The sequence below is a fragment of the Erithacus rubecula genome, assembly GCF_903797595.1.
Source record: "Erithacus rubecula genome assembly, chromosome: W".
NCBI lineage: Eukaryota > Metazoa > Chordata > Aves > Passeriformes > Muscicapidae > Erithacus > Erithacus rubecula.
This window is the reverse complement of record NC_136690.1, coordinates 3112353-3136176: the sequence shown is the minus strand read 5'-3', so window position 1 is coordinate 3136176 and position 23824 is coordinate 3112353. Positions and strand designations below refer to the sequence as shown.

The 23824-nt window shown below is 44.7% G+C and overlaps 1 protein-coding gene and 1 long non-coding RNA gene across 2 annotated transcripts in view; both read right to left on the bottom strand.

The window, feature by feature from the left end:
* LOC306814056 (transitional endoplasmic reticulum ATPase) overlaps window positions 1-3692 on the bottom strand; it is a 57950-nt gene extending 54258 nt beyond the window's left edge. The window contains exon 1 of the mRNA XM_079329762.1: window positions 3228-3692. Coding sequence (XP_079185888.1) covers window positions 3228-3244 — 17 coding nt within the window. The 5' untranslated portion in view covers window positions 3245-3692. The remainder of the gene's footprint in view (window positions 1-3227) is intronic.
* Window positions 1-23824, bottom strand: part of LOC306814067 — a 323823-nt gene that overhangs the window by 273124 nt on the left and 26875 nt on the right. The window lies entirely within an intron of this gene.

Genomic DNA, 23824 nt, shown 5'->3' with positions numbered 1-23824 from the left:
TCAGTAAAAAGTAGGAAGCTTTGTGGACAACAGTGCTGGATATACACTTTGGCTCCATTTTGCTGTTTTAGGGACAAAATAACCAGAAGAAATCAAACCTTAAGTGGAAGTGGCAGAGCAAGCAGCTACACAGCATAAACACAGACTGTATCAGCAGTACATCACTTGACACGTTCACTGTATTTTTAAAAGCCACCTTTTCCTTCTCCATTAAAGGATGCAAGAGGTAATAAATCAACATCCATCCATTTCAATGACCATGTGAGATGTTACAAATTTATTTTCTAAACCTAAAGAAGACACAAGAAAGGCTATTGGATACATCCAGGTAGGAGCTAATGAATTCATTCCATCTTCAGCCTAAAACATGGTCCTGGTAAAATCCTAAAAGGTCTGGGATTTGCAGGAAATCAGAGTGCAACAAGAAAACTGAAACCAATACATCATCAGGCCAAACAGGATCATGTGGTTAAAACAGTGGATAAAAAAAACCACCTATTGTAAGGACTTTGTCTCAACATTCCTGGACACTGGAAATTAATTTAGCATGTATATTTTAAAACTTGAGCTAAGGGACACACAAAAAAAAAAAAAACCCAAACAATTTAGCCTATTCAAAGTGTAAATGCAAATCATATTCTTCTGCACATGAAATGTGGATCCAAAGGCCTTTTGATAAGAAACCACTGCCAGATTTTGGCTATATAAATCATCACTGAAACTGAGCAGCTGTCCCTCAGGATGCAGAAATTGCTGTGCAGCCTAAAAAATGGTCTAGGATACAAGATAAAAATAAACAGAAGAGGAACTGGGCAGACAGTGGAAGCTTTTGGACCAAAACTTCCAATAAATCAAAAGTTGTATTATATATATATCCGGAAAAAAAGGTTAGATACCTTCCAACACACCGCAGTGCTGAAGAGCACAGCAAGATGTCCACTTAGTTCTGCTGAATGTGAGAAAAAAAGTTTTAGTACTGAAGAACTGAATCTGTAGTTTCCTAAGTAAAAAGCAAAAACTGGATCAATGTTGTCAGTACATTGTTGCGCTTAAAGCAATTGAAAAGCTCGGAGGTACTAAGAATTGAATAAAGCTCTCAAAGAAACACAGCATGTAAGCATCTAAATGCATGGGGTCAGCTTCAGTTATCTGTCCTAACAGTTCTGCTGAAAAAGAAACAGAGGTGTTAAGGAATTATGGCAGCTACACAGCAAAGTGATGTTATTTTTCTTACGGACAAGAGGAAGGACTTTGACATACATGCACTACCCATCTTCCAATAGCAATTTAGAATATTATTACCACCATTTGCTATCATTGCATCTCTCCTGGGGGTTCATAAAATCATAGAATGGTTTGGGTTGGAAGGGATCTCAAAGATCATCTAGTTCCAGCCTTTGGCCCTGGAAGTGTTCAAAATCAGGCTTGATGGGGCATTGAGTAACCTGGTCTAGCAAAAGGTGTCCCTGCCTATGGCAGAGGGGTTGGAACTACATTATTGTTAAGGTCCCTTCCAACCCAAACCATTCTGTGATTCTACAATTACATCACTTCATCACTTTTCTGTGTCAGAGCTCTCCTTGTTCAGCATGTGATAATGCCCAGAGGCTATGCATTGTAGTAGACAGTATGAAGAGTAAGATCAGAAAGTAATTACTCAATCTTCTGAAAACAACTACCAGCCTTCAGAGCTCCACATAAAGTAGAGAACTAACTTGTTCCTGCATGTCTATGTTAAACATACAATGAAAAGTCACTGACTCAATTATTCCAGCTTTAGTAACAAAAGTGAAAACAGTCATGCCTCCTGTATGCTGGTGTACCTTTTTATCAATACCTTCATGAACTCACTTCCAAGATAAACATCTGTCAGTGTTTTTTACCACCCTGAACATCCTAATTACAGTCTGAACTACTTTCTTGGGGTAAGTATTTAAAAAAAAGATCCCTTGAAGTAAATGAGTGGAATATCTGATGATTCCAGCCACTTACTAGAACACAAAATGACAATCAAGCAGCAAGTTCATACTCATGCTCAAGATGCCAAATTCTCAAATACTGTTTCAGACAGGTATGGATACAAATACAAGAATTTCTTCAGAAACACTCTATTAGGTCTTGCAATGCTATACTATGTGCTAAAGCTCAATTCAGCAAGATGGCTGCCAACAGCATTGACCCAAAATTGTAACTAAGTAACTGTTTTCCAGTTGTACAGGAACTTTTTTTTATTTCTGTGTGGTGAGAACAACTTTGCAAAAACATAAATTTCTTTTTAAAAACACTGCTCACCTCACACTCAAAATACACCTTTGAGACCATCACTTCCATCACAAGCTCTACCACAGACCTTAAATTCTTGGTATACCTTGCTGGAACTGTCTTAATAAGACCAAGTGGGTCTAAATTGCAGAAGTTGCAAAAGAAAAGAAGATAAACCACAGACACTAAAAGAACTGAAAAAGCCTCTGGTGAAGCCAACAAATCACTTAAAGTATTCTTGGATTTGGAAACTAGCTTTAGGTTTTATTTTTACTCCTCTCAAGGGACTGTGAAGTGACTTGCACACATGGGCTGGGAGCAGAGAGGCTGGTATTACTCAACTGACTTTTGAGGAGCACAAAATATGACCCTCAGCCTGGAACTGAATATAGTGAGGCAAGACATTGGAGACAAAAATACAGCTGATTGTCTCAGCTGCCACAGGAGCCAGTCTGGTACAACAAACCTTCCTCTTCCAATGCCAAGTCTCTTCCAGCCCTGATCCGAGGGCAGCTGCGGACATGAGGGGAGGAGACCAGGACACGCCTCTTCCCCCTCATGTCCCAGCTAGCCACTCACCCCAGTGCTCCGGGCTCTGGAAAACAAAGCTTTCCCTGGCTGAGGCCTAGCCCAGGCTAGACGGCCCCGGCCAGGCCTCGCCCCTCATTACTCAACACTTCCCGAGGAGGCCCGGCAGGCGAGGGGCGGCGGCACCCGGGGCCTCGCTGCCGACAAGCTCCTGGCCAGGCAAACACGAAGAGCAGCCCATCCCCCTCCCGGCCCCACCCCCACTTCCTCAGAACCTGAATGACACAGCGGGATCGGGAGGAGGATTGGGCCTGCCATCGAGCCCAGTCTGGGTAGCGTCACGCGAAGGCGAGGTAAGGAGAGCTAGGCCGAGCCAGGCCCAGCACCACGGCAGCCGGGCCTAGGCCACGGCCTGCCGGCGGACGGCCCACACTTACTCGGATCCTGAGGCCATGGCGCTGAGAAGAAAAGAGGTGAGGCGGCCGGCAGCAGCTCCTCAGGACGGGTGACGGTAGGCCTCGGACAGACTCGCACAAGCGATGGTGCGTCAGGACGCTTCGCGCTGGCTGAACCTCAGAACTGACTCATCGGAAGAGGAAACTCCACCTTGCACTGCCTCACCCGCCTAACAACAGCGTGCGCTGACCAATCGGAAATTTCGTCCGGCTACCATCTAAGCCAATCGGAAAAGTGGAAGTGCAGGGACGAGGAAAAAAAAGAACGCGCACTCTCCCTCCTCCGCCCCGTTTCTATCCTCTCCCAATCATCATGAGCCAATAGCAACACCCGCCAGCCAATTGCAGTGCCTTCCTTGCTGTCGCTGTTTTACAGGGCAATACGGGTCGAGCAGCCAATGGCAAAAATCCACCAACGCGAAAATCCAGGCGGAAAGTCCCACTACGACAGCCATCCGAGCTACCCTCGCCTAGTGATTGGCTAGCACCCGAGGAAAGGGAAACGTGTGGGAAGGATTGCAGCCAAGCAAGAGGGGAGTCGAGCCGAGCGAGTGCTCGGGGAGCAGTTCGAGTGCGCTTTGCGCGCCCAGACTCAGCTGACTGGACCGCACGTCTAGGCTCGAGCAGTGAGGCAGGTTTGGATCCGTAGAAGGTGGTCTCACTGGCCTCGGCGATTCTTTGCGGGGGATATGCCCCAGAGGCTTGATTTCCCCCCGAGTGTGTAGGGACCTAGCCCTTCCTCTCCACCCAAAGGTACCTGTAGGACTCCTTTCCTCATATTTTTTTGGACCTTTTTCTTTTCCCTGATTGATTTTTAGGCAGGACTGGACTGCCTCACCAGGCCCCACTGCAGGAGTCGTTCCTAGTCGCTCGTCCCAGCACAGACCCTGTTCCACCAGGGATTTGAAGTTCTAGTTCCCCTTGAACCACGTGAAACAGCCATCCCTCCACAACCACTTCTCGGTCTGTTTGGGTACTCACATCCTCACTTGGGTGGCATTTCCTTAGGGCTAGAAACATTGCTGCAGCCAAGTGGCATTGCATCTACAACCCCAGCCCTGCTTATATCAGGAAAAATCAGACATGTACGATGCTTGTTCTCAAGCATCCAGTGCTGGCAGGCACGCACTAGTTTTCTCCTAGATGCTTATGAATAATTTAATTACCTGGTGGTCTCTTCCAAGGAGCCGACTAGTACTTAATCCCTGCCTTCTCTCTTCTGCTCTCTTTTTTTTAAAGCCCAAGCAGTTAAGGTGGGACTGAAGAAGAGCAGCTGTGGGGCTCTCCCAGCCCAGAGGAGTCTGTCTCTACTGAATTAAACCTCTCCCAGTAAGGTGTTTGTCGTGGTTTAGGAATGGTACTCCCCAATTGGGTGCCCCGACCTAGCCTCTCCCAAACCACAGGCTGTTCTCCCTCCCTCCCTCTTCCCTTCCTGCTTCCCACTGCGTCGGGATGTAGTTGAGAATTGGAGGCAGAAAAGGTAAAGATCATGGGTTGAGATAAGAACAATTTACTGGAAACAGCAATGAAATAAGAAAACTGAACAGTAGCAGCAACAATATTAATAACAAAAGGTATAAGAAAATAAACTATTTACATGGAAAGCCCCCAACAATAAACAAATGCCAGACTGATTTTTCTGCCAGGTTTTCTCAACCCGAAGGGACCCTTTCTCCTTGGAAGCAAGAGTCCCTTTCCCCCGCCGCCCCCGGCAATGATGTGAGGTGGTATAGAATAACCTCCCTCCCACTGCAAAAGTTAACCCTGTCCTGGCCAGAACCAGGACAGCATTGTCCTCCAGCATCTGGGTTTTCAATCCCCTCTGTTCACCCCTCACTGCCCGAGATATTTTTCTGAAGGCATTGCAGGGCAAAGTCCACTTAGGGCCCCTTCAGCATTCAGAGGTGGCCACAGCAGCTCCTACCTCACACTTCTCTGTCATGTTCCGTTTCCTCTCCCTCAACTCACCCTTTGTTTTGCAGTTCCAAACTATTTCTTCCCTCTTGTGGGAGAGAAGGCTTGCCAAAAGCTTGGCTAATGTGGTTGTGGGACCTTCCTCATACAAAATTAGCTGCACCAAACACCAGGTGGGAGTAGGTGCCCCTTCACCCTTGCTCACTGTCACACTAAGGGGCCCAGAGCCATGCAGTGTGGTTAGGACAGACCCCTACCCCCGGGGACAGAGGGGACACACAGGCACAGGTCTCAACATTGCCACCTTCCCTGGCTAGTGCAAGGTGATAGAAGTCAGACCTAGAGCTGCGTGCTTCAGGCAAAACCACTTCTCTGGGCTCCAAACTACAGTGATTGAGTAAAGCACCGGTATACAAAGCACAGGTAGGACAGACAATTTGACAAACCCTGTGCATTATGAGATGGTCTGGCTCTGACACCAGCTCTCTGGAGCAGGGAGCACAGAGCTGGTCCCACTGTATAAAGCAGCACAGTCAATGCCAATTTCAAAGGAATGAGGACATCTCTGCCCTTGATCTCCCACAAACCCAGGGTATAGCCCACAGGCTCACAGAAGCTCTAGGCAGCATCAAGGCCATGTTTGCAAATGTTCACTCTGGAAAAAGGACACAGTAAAACAAATTAAAATAAAGCTTCAGCTCTATTAGAAAAGGCGATCTAGTCTGTTTCACTCCTTTCACTCAAAGGGTCCTGGCTTGAAGTCCCAAAGTAATCCTGTATCCTTTTGGCAAAAGACTCACTGTGTGGAAAGGTTGTTTGCTTCAGATGTTGGGAGGAAAGGTTTAAAAGCAGAAGAATGGTGAAAAGGATCGTAGATTTGCTCAAGGGACCTTGTAGCTGGGAATGCCAAGGCTTGGAGGATAACAGTGTGGGAAACTCCATATATTATGCCTATTGCTGTTTATCCTCCATCTGTTTTTGAGAAGTAGGATCTCTGTGTAGAGATAACATAGGTCTTTGAAGAGACTTGGAGGCCCTCTCATGGACATGCTTGAGCTCCCTGTTTTGGGAGAGAGATCAAAGCTTAGAGATTATAAAAAGCACAGAAATCACAGTATGGTGGTAAAATGCACATGTGCAGGCCCTTGATAAATGGGTGCAAACAGCAGCCCCACTGACTACTAGCATGGGCTGAACCTGAAGGTGCTGTGTTCCCATTTGAGTGTCTCTGCTCAGGTGTTGCTTCGGGATCCTCCAGATAGCGAGTTAATGAGATAAATTTACTTTTTCCATTTCAGTCACATTTTTATGGTTATTCCAGCTGTCTGCCTGTGTATGATGCTTTGAAAGGCTGACCTGGAACAGATACTAGACAGAGCAAAAGGAATAAAATAGGTATTTATTGAAAGGATGCACCTTGGGCAGTGCAAGAGCCCAGCCAGGGCTACACCCAAATCAAATCCAAGATGGATCCTGGTCATGAGTTTTTACACTTTTATAAGTTTTGGTTCATCTGCATATTGGGGTCAATTGTCCAACCACAGCCCCAGATTATGAAGTCTCAGCCCCCTGGCTTGCCCCCTTCCCTTGCTGTTGTTTATGCTTTTTGGGTACTGGCTGTCCTTGTTTCTCTAGCTAAGAAGGGATTGTTTTATCTAACTACCCTGTGAAGAGAACTTACTAGCACCTAATGTGAAGTTTCAGAGTTACACACTAAGCAGCAGAGAATCTGAGAAATATAAAAGCTAAAACCCAAGGCATCATGTCAACTCACACAGACACGAAACCAGGTACAAAGGGAAAGCCCTGAAAGACACTATCGAAGCATTAAGAAGTTTACCCTGCCCCCAGCTTCTGCCCTCTCATTTGCCATCACAGAACCGGGCTTTGGCTTGGTATCAGCCCTCTTGTGCCTTGAGGAGTCCTGCAAAGCTACAGCCCATGGTCTCTCAGAGCAAACACGGGGAGATCTTCATGCACACTGGAGCTGTGGGTGCAGGCTAGCAATTGATGAACTAAACTGTTCACAGTTTGAAACACAGGTGTCCTGGTTTTGTCTGGGATAAGAATTAATTTTCTTCTCAGTAGCTGGCACAGTTCTGTGTTTTGGATTCAGTATGAAAATAATGCTGATAACACTGATGTTTTGGTTGTTGCTGACCAGTCCTTACCCTGAGACAAGGGCTTTTCAGTGTCTCATGCTCTGCCAGTGAGGAGCTGCACAAGAAGCTGGGAGGGAGCACAGCCAAGACAGCTGACCTGAACTGGCCAAAGGGATATTCCACACCATAGAAATCATGTGCAAAATATAAACTGGGAGAGGTACTAAGAAGGGAGGCCAATCATGTTTTGGGGATCATGCTTTTGGCATCAGTCAGCAAGTGGTAAGCAACTGTATTGTGCATCACTTGTTTTTCTTGGGTGTTATCTCTTTTAAATTTTTTTTTATTATAACATTTTATTTTGTTTCAATTATTAAACTGTTCTTCTCTCAGCCTACAAGTTTTACTTTTAGTTCTTCTTCCCGTTCCACCAGGATGGGGAGGAGGCGGGGGAGAATGAGCAAGCAGCTGTGTGGTACTTAGTTGCTAGTTGGGCTTAAAGCACATCAGTCCTTTCTGGTGCCTAGTGTGGGGCTTGAAGGGGTGAGATAACAACAGATCTGACCAGAGTATGTTAAAACAAGATTGTTATAAACATTTATTGTACTGGTTTAATAGTTGCAGGTTACAATATGTATTTATTTGCTCTCACAGTTGTTGCATTTTGTCTCGGGGTTGTGTTCTGTAATACATCTTTCTTCCCTCTTTATTTCTTTCCTTCCTTCTCCTCCAGGCTGATTGCAGTAATGTTTGAGAACTTTGAAGATTTTGAATACATTTGAAACTAATCTGGTCTTTTTGCTAGGAGCCAGCATGTTGCTGCATATGGTTCAGGTCTTCTTTAAGGGATGTCCAGTACACCTTGAATTGACTACCCCAGGGATGGAAATGTTGCTTTATGAAGGGTTACGGAGCGGAGAGAGAACACAGCAACAAGGCACTCCCTTGGTGCAAGAAAGAGCAATTTATTGAAGGAAGCCATGGCTTAAATAGTTTGTGAAAAACAGAATACAGACAGTTCATTGGTCAGAGAAAGACACCTCTTGTCCCTGGCTTTCACATGGATCCAGCAGGTGTTTATCTCTTGCTATGATTCTTTCTCTTGTGTTTACAGTAGAGAAAAACCTCTAGCCTGCGAAAAATCCTGGCTGGAGCTGAGAAAGTTTCATGGCCTGAGAAAAAGACCCAGAACTTGAGAAAAAGGCCTGGCTGAAATGTGCCTAGGCCTTCAGCAGTGTCCACATGGAAATGCAGACTTACCATCTGCTGTGGACTGATCCAGACCATACTAGAACAGAGTGAAGCTCTAGAACACCTGCAATACACTGATAATATCATTGTGTGGGTGTCATAGTTATAGAGATAAGAGAGTTTAACATGAAGGGTGACCCAAAAATCATGTATTCTATATCTTCTCTAAGTCAACCCGCCCAAGTTCGTTTACTGCCTCTTTAAGACCCGCACTCAGGAGGCGGAAATTCTGTGCTTTGGCCCAGTTCACGGAAGGGGATGGGGGGGGGGGGTGCGGGTGCAGATGCAGGGTCCCTTTAAAACAGGCAACAGACATACGGAGTGCTCTCTATTGTTCTTTCTAGGCTTCTGCGGGATTTGCCTCGGACAGGTATCCGAGTCACAACCCAGGAAGCTTAATTTCGCAATCCGAAGCTACTTTGAAGTGTATTTCGCGACAACTTCGCTGTGGCTGCCTGCTGTTTTGCAGAGGATGGGTCAGACCCGCTCTCCACGAAAGTTCCAGCTGCCTGCCGTTTGTCCAGGAGGGGGGACGAAGCTTGCCCGACGCTGCCGGAGACTCTTCATCGGACTTTCGCCGCTGCTCACAGCTGTTACTGCTGACGTGACCTTCGCAGCCTCGAGAAATGGTATTTCGCAACTTTCAACTGCCGACCGGACCACTACCCCCGGGAGAGCCCGTAGGGTGGCATGGAGCGGGCAGCTAGGCAGTGTGATACAGTATAAGCACTTTGTTCATTAAACCTCCTAGTAAGGAATAATGAATTTTAGCCGGAGGTGAGGCGGGTATAGACTTTGACCACATAGTTTCAAATCACTGAGTATGTATGTAAGTATGCATAATTTATGATAAAACTAGCGACTGTTTAACCACTTTTTAAGGAGTTTCCCCTAGGCTAGGAGGAATAAACAAGAAGAGCACCCGGCGCCTCTTCCCTGCTGCGGCCTCTAGAAGACAAGATTACGAGCCCCCCAGCAACGGGCCTGGTGGATGCAGAGTACTCCAAGGAAGGACACGTCAGCTGAATTAGAACTGTATAAAAAGACCTTGGGGGGAGAGGGAAATTGCGCGCCGTTTGTGGAGCAAAGGCTCCCGGCCGCCCAGCGCTGTTTGCTTACTGCCGCTTGCTGAATGAACTCTAATTGATTAGGACTGATTTGATTCGCTTTTCATTCTCAGTCTATAACAGGCAGCACTGACCTTTTTTTTTTTTTTTTTTTTTTTTTTTTTTTTTTTTTTTTTTATAATTCTTCCAGGTTTTGGCTGAGAGGAATGTCGCTTTTGTCTTTACAAACAAGCTGTAGATCTGCTGGTAGATAAGGCTAGCACAAAGAGATAAAAGAAACAATGGGAGAGATTACACTGATTGATGAATGGAAAACGATATTTGCCATTACAAACAAACTGTAGGCTCGCTGATAAATGAAATTTGATATCGGAAGATGAAAGAAGCAACGGGGGAAAACTATGAATTGTATAAGAATTAAAAATTAAAATGGAGGGTTATACATTAGAAGGGAATGTCAGGTGTCAGGCGTTCCAGGAAGTCTGTACCTCTCAAGTACCTCAGCCAATGGGGCAAGAGAGAGGGAAATGCGGCCGGGAAATTAGGATAAAAAGGGAGGCTGTCCTCCAAAAATTAGAGAGATCCCAGGGGAATTCCCCATGGCCTCTCCATTTATTCGAATAAAGCAAAAAGGACTCCTCTGTCTCCTTTTTGGACATAAACCTCTGGTGTTTGTGGATTAATTTTCCTGACATGGCTTTGTCCCTGTCCTCCATTGGTGGTTCTTTGGGGAAGGAGGGAGTTCTGGAACCGCAGAGGCTCAGTTTCTGTATTGTTTTTCTTTGTTCTTTCTTTCAGTCACGTGGTCTGGAGAAGGGGGCTTCTCCGCCGTACTGTTTTCTTTGTTCCAGGGAGGGGCAGGACTCAGCACTTTTGTATCTAGTGGTTATTGCTGTTATCTTGGTTGTTGCTGTTTTTCTTTTTAGTAAACTGTTATTTTTTTTTTCACTTACATCTCCTCGCATTCGTCTCTCCTTATTGGTGAAAGAGGAGTGGTTAAAAACTAAGGGGCGGTAACTCATTGCGGAGTCTGCTCTGTATAATTGTATACAGTGGGGTAACACAGCAGAAGTTTTTGAGAAAGAGGAGAAAATAAATAATTATGAAAGCTGGTTTTTCCATAAACCAATGTAAGGTAAAGGGACATGCCCAGGAGATCCAGCTTTCAGGAATAAAACGGAAAGTAGTATGTTGTCAGATCCCAATGGACATTGTTAATAAGATAACATCAATGTCTCCATCAACTAACAAGAAAGAAATACAAGCTTTTTTTCAAGGTGGTGTGGGATTTTGGAGAATGCACATTCCAAATTACAGACTGATTGTCAACCCTCTCTATCAAGTGACCCGGAAAAAGAATGATTTCCAATAGGGCCCTGAGCCACCTTTGAAAAAATCAAGCAGGAGATATTTCATGCTGTAGCCCTTGGGCCAGTTAAAATGGCAAGATGTAAAAATGTGCTGTCAGAAAAATTAATCCACAATCACAACCCCATGGCCCCACCAACCCTACAGAAGACCCATCCATCATCCTCTAACTCTAAATGTACAGCAAGTCAGTCATGCCCTGTACAACCTCACCATTCACCTATTCCCTATACCAGGCCCACACAAACACATTCTTCTTTCCCCTCTGACCCCCTATATCAATCCTCACCTGTGAAGCACTACCCTGATCCATGCCTTGAGAAGCCAGATCCCTGCCCATGTTGCCTCTGAACAGATGCCCATCACTTTCCAGGTTCTCAATGATGGTATGAGATCTGAGGCATGGACAGCTGAGTCTCTCTTCCCCTGCCTCATTTGCAGTTTGGTATGCCATGACGGCTGCCTGTGCTTCATGGACTACTTGCAGAATGACAATGCCATGGAAGTGATGGAGATGGCACACACCAAGATGGGCCAGAGCTGCTACCTACTGTGTGAGTGCCTGGGGTGGGGGACACCGGGCTTCTGCTGGGTGCTCCCCAGGGGGCTGTGCCCCTTGTGGACACAAGCAGAGTCCCAACTCATAGCCCCTGGTCTGGGAGTGATGGAGGACCTGCTGTCCCCTGGCTCCTGCTACCCACCTTGGTCTGATGGGGAGCCATAAGAAGACGGAACAGTGACCTTCTGCCATTTCTGCAAGCCTCCAAGCACCTTGGCGAGGGACATAACACCAAGGGGCCTTCCACTGGGCACATGAGGAACTCTGGCAGTACTGGAATAGCGCCCAAAGTCCAGGGCTGTGAAGCCACCCCACTGCAGCACCCCTGGGTGACACAGCACATTGCCCCTCTCTGAGTGCCCACACCCACATGCCTTTAAGGTATCCCAGGGCCATGGGATGGCTGGATGCTCATACTACCCCCCAGCCCGTGCCTTTGCCTTATGGCACCTCTCTGACTCCTGATAGATAACACAGAGAATAAAAATTTTCAGTTTTCCTGAAGTTGCTAGATAGAGCTTAAAAACTAACCAGTAAAATAGATAAAATAATGTAAAAGTATGCACACAGGATGATAAACATAGCTGGAACAAGTGGATAAACAGATAATGAGGAATACAGGGTTTTTTTTTTTTTTGGCAAAGCTATGTAAGAAGCGGTGCATGTTCAAAGAAAAGTTCAAGGCAAGATCATCTGTAATACTGAGGCACTCAGTGAGCACGACCACCAGAGATCCCTTTAGATGACACTCCAGCACCATAAAAGGACTTCCCATAGGAGGCGGATGCATGGAAATAAGTTCTAGGAAAACTTATGTTTGTGTTACAATGGGGTCGGTGGTCGGAGACAGAGATGACATTACTCTCAGAGATCCTTGTGATAAAAAGCCTCCTTTATTGTTCAGACTCTCCTTATATAGAGGGTTTGAATCTCCCGGGCTTACACGTGATTGGTTGGGGTCTTAACACCGCCCAGCTCCCTGGCCAATGATATATCATAGGTAAAGAAATTATAAAAGAAAGGCCTCATAAAATCAGGCCTGCTCCGCTGAATTAAAGCTAGCCTGTCACTTCTTCCAAGTGCAGTTTGTAAGTTCCCATGTGAAAACAATCTTGGTATGAAAGGTTCATTAACACAACAACCTATTCCTGAGTGCAAAACAAGTGCAGTTATGTAAACAATAAGGTTTGTCCCGTGGCAACCCACAAAAGAACAATGTAAACACTTGAACCTTAGCACGTACAAAGTCACCTTTTGACCAATAAATGAAGTAGTAAGAAAACTAATAGGCAATTGGAGTCAAAGACGAGGTCTGTAAAACTGTGTAAAAATGCATTATGTGAATAAAGAATGGACTTTTCCCACATGAAGACAATGGAGTCTCGTATGATTTATTACAACATCTGGTGACCCGACACGATCGCGAGAGGCGACAGCCGAGCCTGCCACGAAAAAGGACACGAGCCAAACCGAGATGGGACTCAGAAACGGAATACACAAAGTCACTAAAGAGACCTGATTGCAAAGGAACAGATTGCTGCGAAAAAGAACGCAAAACGACCGGCTGCAGAATCGACACGAAACTAATTTCAAACAGCGAATATACAAAGTAGCTAAAGGCTACGGCTACAGCCAGCCACAGGAGAGCAAGAAACAAGAAAAGGTCACAAACTGGAAAATATTTCATGCCATTGAGCGTTGGAGCACGGCCGAATGAGTCGTGGGAACAGCGTTCTCAAGAACCATGGTGAGGGAATGGCCGAGAGCTGAAAAAATATATTGCGTCCTAGGACATGTGGGGCATGGTCTGAAGAACCAGGGAATATATGATCAAGCGAGCGGTGGAGACACGATCTGGAATCATGGGAGAGATACAACCAGCAAGCTGGGGAGAGAGCGGCCAAAAAGAGTCATGAAAACTACACTGTGTAGGACTCGTGGCATGGAACGCACATGCGTGAACGGATGCCCACGTGAGGAAGCGTGGCCGCGGAGGCGAGCCCGGACTGTGAATTTAAAGGGGTTAAATATGAGGAATTTGAGATCACGAATTTCAGCTGACGAAAAAGAGAAAATATATGTATGGGCACTTATATCGAGCAAACTAGATAAAACACGATAAAAAGAAACTGCGAACTTTATTGCTATGGTGTAGAAAACATAATTTAAGAGATGTACAAAATGCCTTTTCTATCGAAAGGTGGGACGAATTAGGGCAGTTTTTGTGGGCAGCGGCCATGGGGGACGACATGGTAGCCATAAAATCACTATCTACATGGTATAAAAAATTACATACCGCTGGAGGGACCCCGCTTTATGCTGTGGCCCTCGCCGCCCCCCAGAGGGTGCCAGAAAACTTTCGAACAGTGCCCTCCGTGTCTGTGCGTCTGTTTCTGTTCTCTTTGTCCACGAACGATGGAAAGATTACATTTTAAGTCCTTTTTTACATGTTGAAAAGACTGCTAGAAAATGTTATAGTCGCTTTTGAAACTGCTTTTAATCCAGCTATGAGAAGACGCATAGAGAAGGACAAAGAAACCCGGATTCAGAACTCAATTGCGTGCGTCTGCAAAATATTTGGGCGAAGTTTGGTTCCCTCCGATAGCGCAGGGCAGCCGGCTCCCGCCCTCTGGAGAACCGTGGCGGTCACGGGCGGTGGCGCAGCAGCCGTCCGGGTGAGTCTTTTCCTCCAGAAACCCTCTGAACCCCCGGCTGTGCCTGGCCGCAGCTTTGCACAGAGCGTGCGGGCTCTGGAGCTGGTGGGAACCGGACAATACCTGCAACACAACTCCTTTCCAGAGCTAAAATTCCAGTCGCATTCTCTCCCAATCTCAGTGCGTGGCCTTTTCAAGAGACCCAGCGGCTCTGCTGGGGCGGGAGGTGAGAGCTGTAGGTGCTTTGTGCCTTTTTAGCCTTGTTCTGCGTTCATTTTTCGGTGTTTTCTCCCCCTACTGTGTGCAGTTTTAAGGTTTGTTTTTTACTGCGTTTTCCCCTCCTCTTTTTCCACCGCGCGTGCTTAGGGGTGCAGCAGCCCCAAGAGGGCTGTGGCGGCCTCGGTTCGCGGTTGCAGCGCGGTGCTGTGGCGGATCCGCATGGCTTCCACCGCCACCGCTGCCTGGTCGTTCCAAATTTAGGGATCTAACCTCTACAAATATAGATGCAATACAGCAAAAGGTTCTTTTTCTCTTCCCCGCGCGGCGATAGCAAGATGGCGACGGCCGGAGTTTTCTTTCTCTGGCGCACGGCGCTTTGCCCCTCCCCCCCGGGTGTCACAGCTCCCCCCTCCCCTCCCCTCCCCTCCCCTCCCCTCCCCTCCCCCCCCCCTCTGCAGAAAAGAAAAAAAAAAAGGAGGGGGGGGAAAGAAAAAAGTGAATTTTGCAGTTCTACAGTTTTTACTGGAGGAATTCAAAACTCTATGGCACAGTTATGATGGTGTTAGCCTTTACTGTGATAATTACAAACTTATACACCCAGGATCAGTTGCAGCAATCAGTTTTGAGCACTTCTTGAGCCTTTTGAGTCCTTCAGTAAAATCACCCTGTTTTCATTTTAACTGTAGATTCTTCACATTTTCAGTGCCTTTTATATTAATAGCATTGGAATAAGTTACGTCTATAACTTTTTAAAGATGTTAATTTTATTTCCGTTAAGGTCCAATATTGTAATACTCAGCTACGTTCTGCTAAGTCTAACTAAGGCTAAGTTCTATTAATTAATGTCGTTAGATTTCATTTTTCTTAAGTTTCAGTATCACAAACTTTAGGCAACATTCTGTTCCAGTTTTATTTACATTACATTATGTTTGGTATTAATACTGATTAACTGAGTTCTCTTAAGTGTGCTTTTTGTTCTACTGAAGTGATGATTAAGCTTCAATCTCTTGTGAGTGTGATAAAAGGATGGGATGGCTAGTCAGGAAATGGTCCTGAGAAAGAAGGAGCTGAAGGTACTGAAGGAATGCTTCAAAATTACTGGAGGATTGACCAAATGGGAGAGAGAGACTTGCTGCTGTGAGGAATCTTCTCTGAGGTCACTCTGGGTCTGCAGTTAGACCCTGCAGTGGGTGCTTGCAGTCAGTCAAGCTAGGTTAAAGCTTGAGGTCAGAGGCAGCAAGGAAATACTTGCAGTCATATTCCAGCAAGAAATAACCTGCCGTCAGAGTCTGCAAAGGAAACCTACAGTGAGAGTTTGCTGCAGTCAAAGTCTCTGATTAGTTGGAGTCAGCTGAGTTATAATGAAGAATAAGCTGGGACCTTTTCATGCTGTTAAATAGGAATCTGTCTTAAATAATTTTAATCTCAAACGCAAAGTCTGCTGAAGCACTATTGATTGCATGGTGTGAATTTACTGATTGTGTAATAGGCATAATTAATATGATATTAATTTTGTATTTATATCCAGCTTTTTCATATGTTTTAACATCTCGTGGTGTAATTATCTACTGTGGGAGTTAATATTGCAGCTTTTCTAAAAGATGCAAACTGAAACCTAGCCAGCCTATTAAGCAGGCAGGTACCTGGGTGAAAATCCCTGCTCATCTATTGGACCTTAAGTGCTAATGTATCATTGGTTGAGAAAGTGAATGACAGAAATTGTAACCAACCACCTGTGTGAGCCCAGGAAAGATCAAGTACTCTCTTTAAGCATGCTCACAGACAAATAACAATCTACTAGACACATCGTTTTCAGGATCTTTCCTTCTCTAGTTGCATATGCATCTCCTTTATCCAGGCTACCTCTGTTGTCTCATGATTTTCAGTATTTTCAGTGTTCCAGGTAACAATATCTGAGCTTTGTTGGAAGCCTCCTCTAAACTGATTATCTTGTGGTTCTTGTGAGAGAGGACAGAGCACAGATGCAATCCCAGTCATTTCTTACAGAAACACTCCAACAGTTTGCTGCCTTCAAGACATCGCTAACCTGAGAAAAAACTTCAGAGGGAACCAGTTATTGGATTGGTTTGATTAGTCCTTCACCCCAAGACCTTTACTCATAACTTCTATTCTTAAGAGTCTTGTTTTTAAAAATATGTCAGGGAATTATCTTCCAATTAGGGCCTGGGCTCTGGCCATGCCCTGGTTCTACCTGGATGGGAAACTGCCAACAGACCCAAGTGTTTTCTGCATCAAAACAATACTCGAGTCTCTTTGACTTGGCAATTTGACCCTATCGGTGTGACAGCTGGACCTATTTTTGAAGTGAGCTTGGGAATCATTTTCTGGAGATGATTATCCAATTCTTCACTGATTTGAAGTTTATCAGCTGTTGCAGACACTGGGATGATGGTATAGTGTTTTAGTGCTTGGTAATCATCTAATTTCACATGTGTTATTAATTATGTCTGTTATCGGAAATGTTTTTGATTGTTATATCTGAATTATTCCTGGATGCTGTAAGTTTCTGGTTTCACTAGATATATTGTTTTGTTGTTCCCTTCATGTTCATAGCAAGAGTCATATATGATGTTTTTAAAACAAAAAAAAAAAAACAAAAAAAAAAGGGGAATTAGCTTCTAAACAAGTCTGAGTAATGCAATATTTATAAAAAAAAAATTAAACTATTTTTAGGTAAGGCTCCTAAATTGAATGTACAATGACAAAGCCTAATTGATTCACTAACTTAGAGAAGATATGCATATGTTCTTCTCACCAGCGGGTTCAAAGTAGTCATCTATTCAATTGACCATACATCAATTGCCTCCAGGAAAATGAGGCCCAGTCAGAAGAGAAATTACCTAACTACCATGCAGCTTTCATGACCCCAACAGGAACAGGACTGTCAAAACATACCCCTGTCTGGAAGCTTACAAAAGCAACTTGTCAAGAAAAAGCCTCATGTCATCATCATGGTATTGTGTTCCTATTAACCTTCTTCAGCTATTCCCTTTTTCAGGCTCTCAAAATGGGCATTCAGTGATGTCAAAGATCAATATTTTCAGATAATGGACTTTCTCCTACTTCTCAACTAATTTGTATTAAAAACAATGGTAATTTTTTTTCCATTTCCCTAAAAGACACTGGACATTATCTTTTGTTTTCCCATGCAGCGAGACCCTGTATCAAAGACATGATTTGATTTAATACGTTCTCTTGATTGTAATTGGTCTTTTATGTATCTTATCCAGTATTTAATAGATAAAAAGTAATAACCTTAACAAGATGCAAAGTATTTTACCATCAGAACATATGAGCCTTTTTTAAAATTAACAAAAAGGGTGAGATATCATAGACAGGTAGAGAAATTATAAAAGAAAGGCCTCATAAAATCAGGCCTGCTCCGCTGAATTAAAGCTAGCCTGTCACTTCTTCCAAGTGCAGTTTGCAAGTTCCCATGTGAAAACAATCTTGGTATGAAAGGTTCATTAACACAACAACCTATTCCTGAGTGCAAAACAAGTGCAGTTATGTAAACAATAAGGTTTGTCCCATGAGAACCCACAAAATAAAAATGTAAACACTTGAACCTTAGCACTGTCGCTGTCTGATTACGAACAGCGAATAATGCAGCAAGACATGCTACCTCTTCCAAGCAGCAAGAAGAGGCAATTTATTGAAAAGTCATGGCATATATATAGGATAGATCGTAAAAACAAAGTAGAAAAGACTCTTTGGTCTGAGAAGGCAACACTTCTTTGAAAACATGCTTTCTGAAAATATCATGAGACACTCACACGGCTCGGTGGTCAACACCAAGTATTTATCTGTGTTGTTCTTCCTTCTCTAGTTTTTCTCTGAGAAAAATCCCTAGCCTGGGAAAGGTCCGGGCTGAAGCTGAGAAAGCCAACAGTCTGGGAGTCTTCAGCAGTGTCCACATAGCACGTACAAACAAAGTCACCTGTCCTGGTTTGAAGGACAGGTGTCTGCCAATAAAGGCAGAAGCTCCCTTTGAAATAGAAAAGGTAAGCCCCTTCCCTCCCGAGTATTATAATTTTCGAATCAGGAACTCTCAGGCAGAGATAAGGGGGTAGGAATAACAGCTCTTTACTAATATATCTAACCGTACAAGCAGAAACAACAGCAGTTATTAAAATTAACAACTAAGCAGAACAAATAACTCAGTTCCAGTCTTTTTTCCAGCTGCAGACACACTCTGCCTGCGCTCGATCCCAGGGTCGAATCCACGCTGCAGCGGTGGTGGCAGACCGGAGGGGGGGAAAGCGGCAGTGGCAGCTGTGTTTGATGTAGGAGAAAAGGTGGAGGAAGGGCTCTCTGCTCAACGTTTGGGTTTTTGGGTGGTCAGCTGTGGTCTCTAGACGTGGTAGGCTGGAGAGGAGCAGATGCAGATCAGTGTTCCACAGCAGAGAGCCTGGCTCCCCTGCGCTCAGACTGCGTGGGCTGGAGACGGGGCGTCCTCCTCCTCAGACCTCTCTGGTGAGAGAGCAGCCCCCAGAAGCCAGCCCACACTTAACCCTTTTGTCTAGAGTCCTGAAAAGAGCCTGGGTGTAACCCGGCAGGCTCCCTTAGCATTTTAATGGGAAAAATTCTTTAAACTGGGACAGTAAGAGAAGAAACTCCAACCCTCAACACCTTCTGAATAATAAATGAAGTAGTAAGAAAACTAGTAGCCAATTGGAGTCAAAGACGAGGTCTGTAAAAACTGTATAAAAATGCATTCTGTAAATAACGAATGGGCTTTTCCTGCATGAAGACAATGGAGTCTCGGCTGATTTATTACAACAAATATCTAACAGTAAATATCTAAGAATAGAAAAGTATCTAAGAGTAAATAACTGATAACAATAATAATAAACAATAATGAACATTAATAAATGTGTAACAGTAGTAGTGTCTTGTACAGTCAGGTATTATACAAAGAGAAATGATTATTATGAACAGTTCTTTAGGCACAGAAGAGGAATAATTTATAGCATGTTTTCATCTTTATCAGTCTCTGTTTTTACAGTTGTTTTAGGAGCAGAAGCTTTCTTAACTCTGGAGTAATGAATCTAGGGTCTTTTGCCAACAACTTTGACTGCAGTGTGGTTGGTCAACAGGACTTGGAATGGTCTTCTCCACTTGGCTTGTAGAGGATCACTGTCCCACCACCTAACATAGACCCAGTCTCCAGGTTGGAAGGGATGTACAGGTGTGTCCAGTAGTATAGGTCTTTATAGCACCACATAATTCTGGAGCTTCTGCAAAGTGGAACCTAAAGCCATTAGATAGCTCTGTAAATCAGGCTTTCCCTTTATGTGAATTTTACCTGGAATATGTGGAATTTGATATGGTCTGCCATACAGTATTCCATAGGGAATGATCTTATCCCTCCGCCTTGGTTGTATGCAGATTTTCTGTAAAGCTATGGGCAAGGCCTGAACCCATGTCATAGATGTTTCCTGAACAATTTAGCTAACTTGTGTTTTAAGACTCCCATTCATACATTCGACTTGACCACTCGCTTGGGGTCTATAAGGTGTGTGCAGACCCCAAGTAATTCCCAAAATCTGGCTAACTTCTTTAACCACTCTTGCAAAAAAGTGTGGTCCCCTATCTGATGACATCCTCAAGGGAACCCTGAACCTCGGAATTATATGATTGAGCAAAAATTTCACAACCTTCTTGCTTGTTTTAGTGAGACAGGAGTAATCCTCTGGCCATCCACTGAAGGTGTCAACTAATACCAGTATGTACCAGTATCCTTCTTTGCATGGTAACTCTGCAAAATCTAATTGCCAGTAATCTCCCGGAAGATCCCCTGCCTTTGTCACTCTTAATACAACTCTTTTCCTCCTGTCGGGGTTGTTTTTACAGCAGATTTCACATTTGCTCACTATTGATTGTACAATATCAGTCATTCCCTTTTCTATTACTAGCTTTTTTTAGATGTTTCAGAAGATTTTCAATGCCAAAATGTGTGTTTTCATGTTCTCTCTGAGCCAGCTCCCGAAGGATCAGGGGTGGGACTAGAACCTGATTCACTGGTGTAACAGCCCATCCACTTTCTGTGATCTCATCTTTAAGGAACTTAGTTTGTGGTCTGCTTGGTTGTATTTTGGGATGAATCCTGACAAATCAATCTCTTTTTGCGGAATTACTGTGAGAATACTTTTTTCTGAAATTCTTTTTAGTGCTTTATCAGCAAAATTATTTCTTCATTCTGGAGTGGTTTTCCCTTTTTGGTGATCTCTACAATGCATGATAGCTACCTCCCCGGGTTTTTTAATACTCTCTGAGGGCGAGTATTTGTTTAGGGCGTTTGATTTGATTACCTTGAATGTTCAGAAGTCCTCTTTCCTTCCAGATGGCTCTATGGGCGAGGACAACACTAAACGTATATTTAGAGTCAGTCCATATATTTCCTTTCTTTCCTTCGCTCAGATCTAGGGCTCTGGTCAGTGCAATCAGTTCAGCTTTCTGTGATGACACATCTGCTGGCAGGGCCTTTGCCTCAATCACCTTGTCTTGCATGGTTAATGCATAGCCTGTCATACTTTTGCCATTTTTCATGAAGCTGTAAAAAGATCCCAATCTGGATTTTCCAGGGGCATGTCTTTCAGGTCTGGTTGGCTGGAATAGGCTTCTTCTATTGTCTGTAGACAGGCACACTGTCAATTAAGTTGGAGGACAGAAACATGGCAGGGTTAACAACAGAAGTTGTTTTCAAGGTAACATTATCTTGCTCTAATAACAATGCTTGACATTTAAGCATCTGGTTACTAGAAAACCAATGTCCTTCCTTTTGTTCAAGTACAGCTGTTCCTGCATGGTATACATGCACTACAATGTGTATCCTAAGGGTGAGTTTCGAGCATCCTGTATCAAGATGACAGTGTCTGCCACGGCCTTCAGGCACCCTGGCCAGCCTTGGGCAACACTGTCTATCTGCTCGGAAAAGTAGGCCACAGCCCTCTGTTGTTTTCTGAGGCACTGTTCTAGTACCCCTAAAGCCACATTCAGTCTCTTATACGTAAAAAGTTGAAAAGGCTTGGTTAAGTCTGGCAGTCCCAGTGCTGGAACTGACATTGGTGAGTGTTTCAGCTGTTTAAAAGCTGCTGTACTGTGTTCAGTCTATGTGGTAATTCTTTTCTTGTCTGCTTTTAATGCTCTATATAGGGGTTTTACCAGCAGTCTATAATTTGCTATCTACAAATGACACTAACTTACTGTTCCTAGGAAAGCTTGCATCTCAATCACACTGTGGGGCTCTGGGAGTCGACAGATGGCTTTTTCTGTTCTTTGCTGAGCTGTCGGTGTCTACGGAAATCTTAAGCCCTAAGTAAACTATTGCTTCTTTAGCAATCAGTGCTTGTCTTTAGAAACTCTGTATCTACTCAGTTCTAAAATGTTTAATAAATTTACAGTAAATTGTATGCAGTCATCTCTGGTTCTAGCCACAATCAGGATGTCATCCATATATTGATGAATAATTCTTTCTGGCTCCTCTCTTTTCCAGTCTTAATTTCTTTGCTAGCTGGTTTCTGAATATTGTTGGGCTATTCTTGAAACCTTGGGGTAAAACTGTCTTAAGTAAGTTGACTTTTCCTCTTTGTCTTGGAATTTTCCTACTCAAAAGCAAAAAGGTCTTGTCTGTGTTTGTGTACAGGAATGCAGAAAAAGGCATCCTTCAAGTCTACAACACTAAACCACCCTAATTCATGTGTGTGGACAAAAGGGTGTAGGGATTGGCTACTACTAGGTGTATGTCCTTTGTAATTTTGTTAATTGCTCTTAAATCCTGTACTAATTGGTAACTCTTATCATCTGCTTTCCTAACAGCTAAAATGGGTGTTGGGGGTTGAGTGTTTTTTCTATTACTGTGTCAATTGAAAGAATTTTTCCCATTATCATGCCAATGGAGCTGCCAGGGTTACACCCAGGTTCTCTGATGACTTTAGACAAAAGGGGTCAGTGGCAGCGGCTTCCAGAGGGGCCTCTCAGGCTTCCATAGGGGACTCGTGTTTCTGGCGAGCTCGGAGGAGGACGGCCCCCATCTTCAGCCCACGTGGTCGAACACAGGAAAGCCAGACCCTCTGTGATCACCTGCCCTGCATCTGCCCCGTTCCAGCCTCCTGCCTCTGCGGACACAGCTGATCGCCCGGACACAAACGGTGAGCGAGGAGCCGCCCGCTCCAGCCCGTTCCCACCCGAGACCGGCGTGGCCGCTGCCGCCCCTCCCACCTGCGCTCCCGCCTGCCCTCTGCAGCACCGGGTTTTTGTTCCAGCAGCAGGACTGGGACTAAGCACAGAGACAGCGTGCTTGCATCTAAAGGGACTGACACCGAGTTATCTATTCTGTTCTGTTAGCAATTTTAACAACTGCTGTTGTTTTCTGCTTGTACGGTTAGATATATTAGTAAAAGAGCTGTTATTCCCACCCCCTTATCTCTGCCTCAGAGTCCTTGATTGAAACAATTATAATACTTGGGGGGAGTGGAACCTAAGTCTCTATTTCAAAGGGAAACTTCTGCCTTTACTGGCAGACACCTGTCCTTTCAAACCAGGACAGATTTTGGCGACCCAGACGTGGGACAGAGGGCACTGAGTTGAGAGTTAAGACAGGAATAACAGCTCTCTTAACTGGCAATATGTTGTCTGGTTTAATCAGGTTTGGGCTCCGTGTGGTCACAGCCATCTCCCTCCCATTTGCAAGCCCTTATTTGAATATGGGACCCCTCACCAAAGTTACTGTAGCTATTATCCGATTCGTTTGGTGGATTGATTATGTCAGGAATTCATGGGTTTTTAATGTTTTCTGGGAAGCGGTTGCATGGATCCGGAGCTATCGTACTCTAACTGCGTGTTTCTGGATCTATTTCAGTAATGGTACTTACTGTGAGGTAACGAGTGCAAGGGAAATTTTCTCCCAACCCATCACCCAGTTTTTCGAGGCTACCCCACTAATTCTCAAGGATTTCAGATCTGCTTTAATTGCTAGTGCTATTATACAGTGGCTGGCGTTGCTGATAGGCCTGTTCTACTTAGCATTCAGAAACAAGGGAATTTGCTGGACAACAACTCAGATACCTACCCACAAGAAATCGAGCTGTTGCCCCAGGAACCTGCCTATGCCCCAGGGAACTAGGGATGCTGCCCAAGAACCGCCTCTGCCACAGGACTAGGGATGTTGTTCCCAGAAACTGCCTCCTGCCCCAGGGACTAGGGATGTTACCCCAGAGCCTAACCCTGCCCCAGGGCCCCCATCGCAGAATATGCGCCACCCAGAGTGGGTTTGGGACTCTAGTGAAGGATATAGGCCCAATGTTGAAGCAAGTCAAAGCAGCACTGTTGATTGAAGGAGCCTAGCACCCAGATGTTGAAGGAAGCATTTTTCTTCAGCTGGCTTTGAGAAACCCTCCCCCGCCCTAAAGAGGGAGAATCA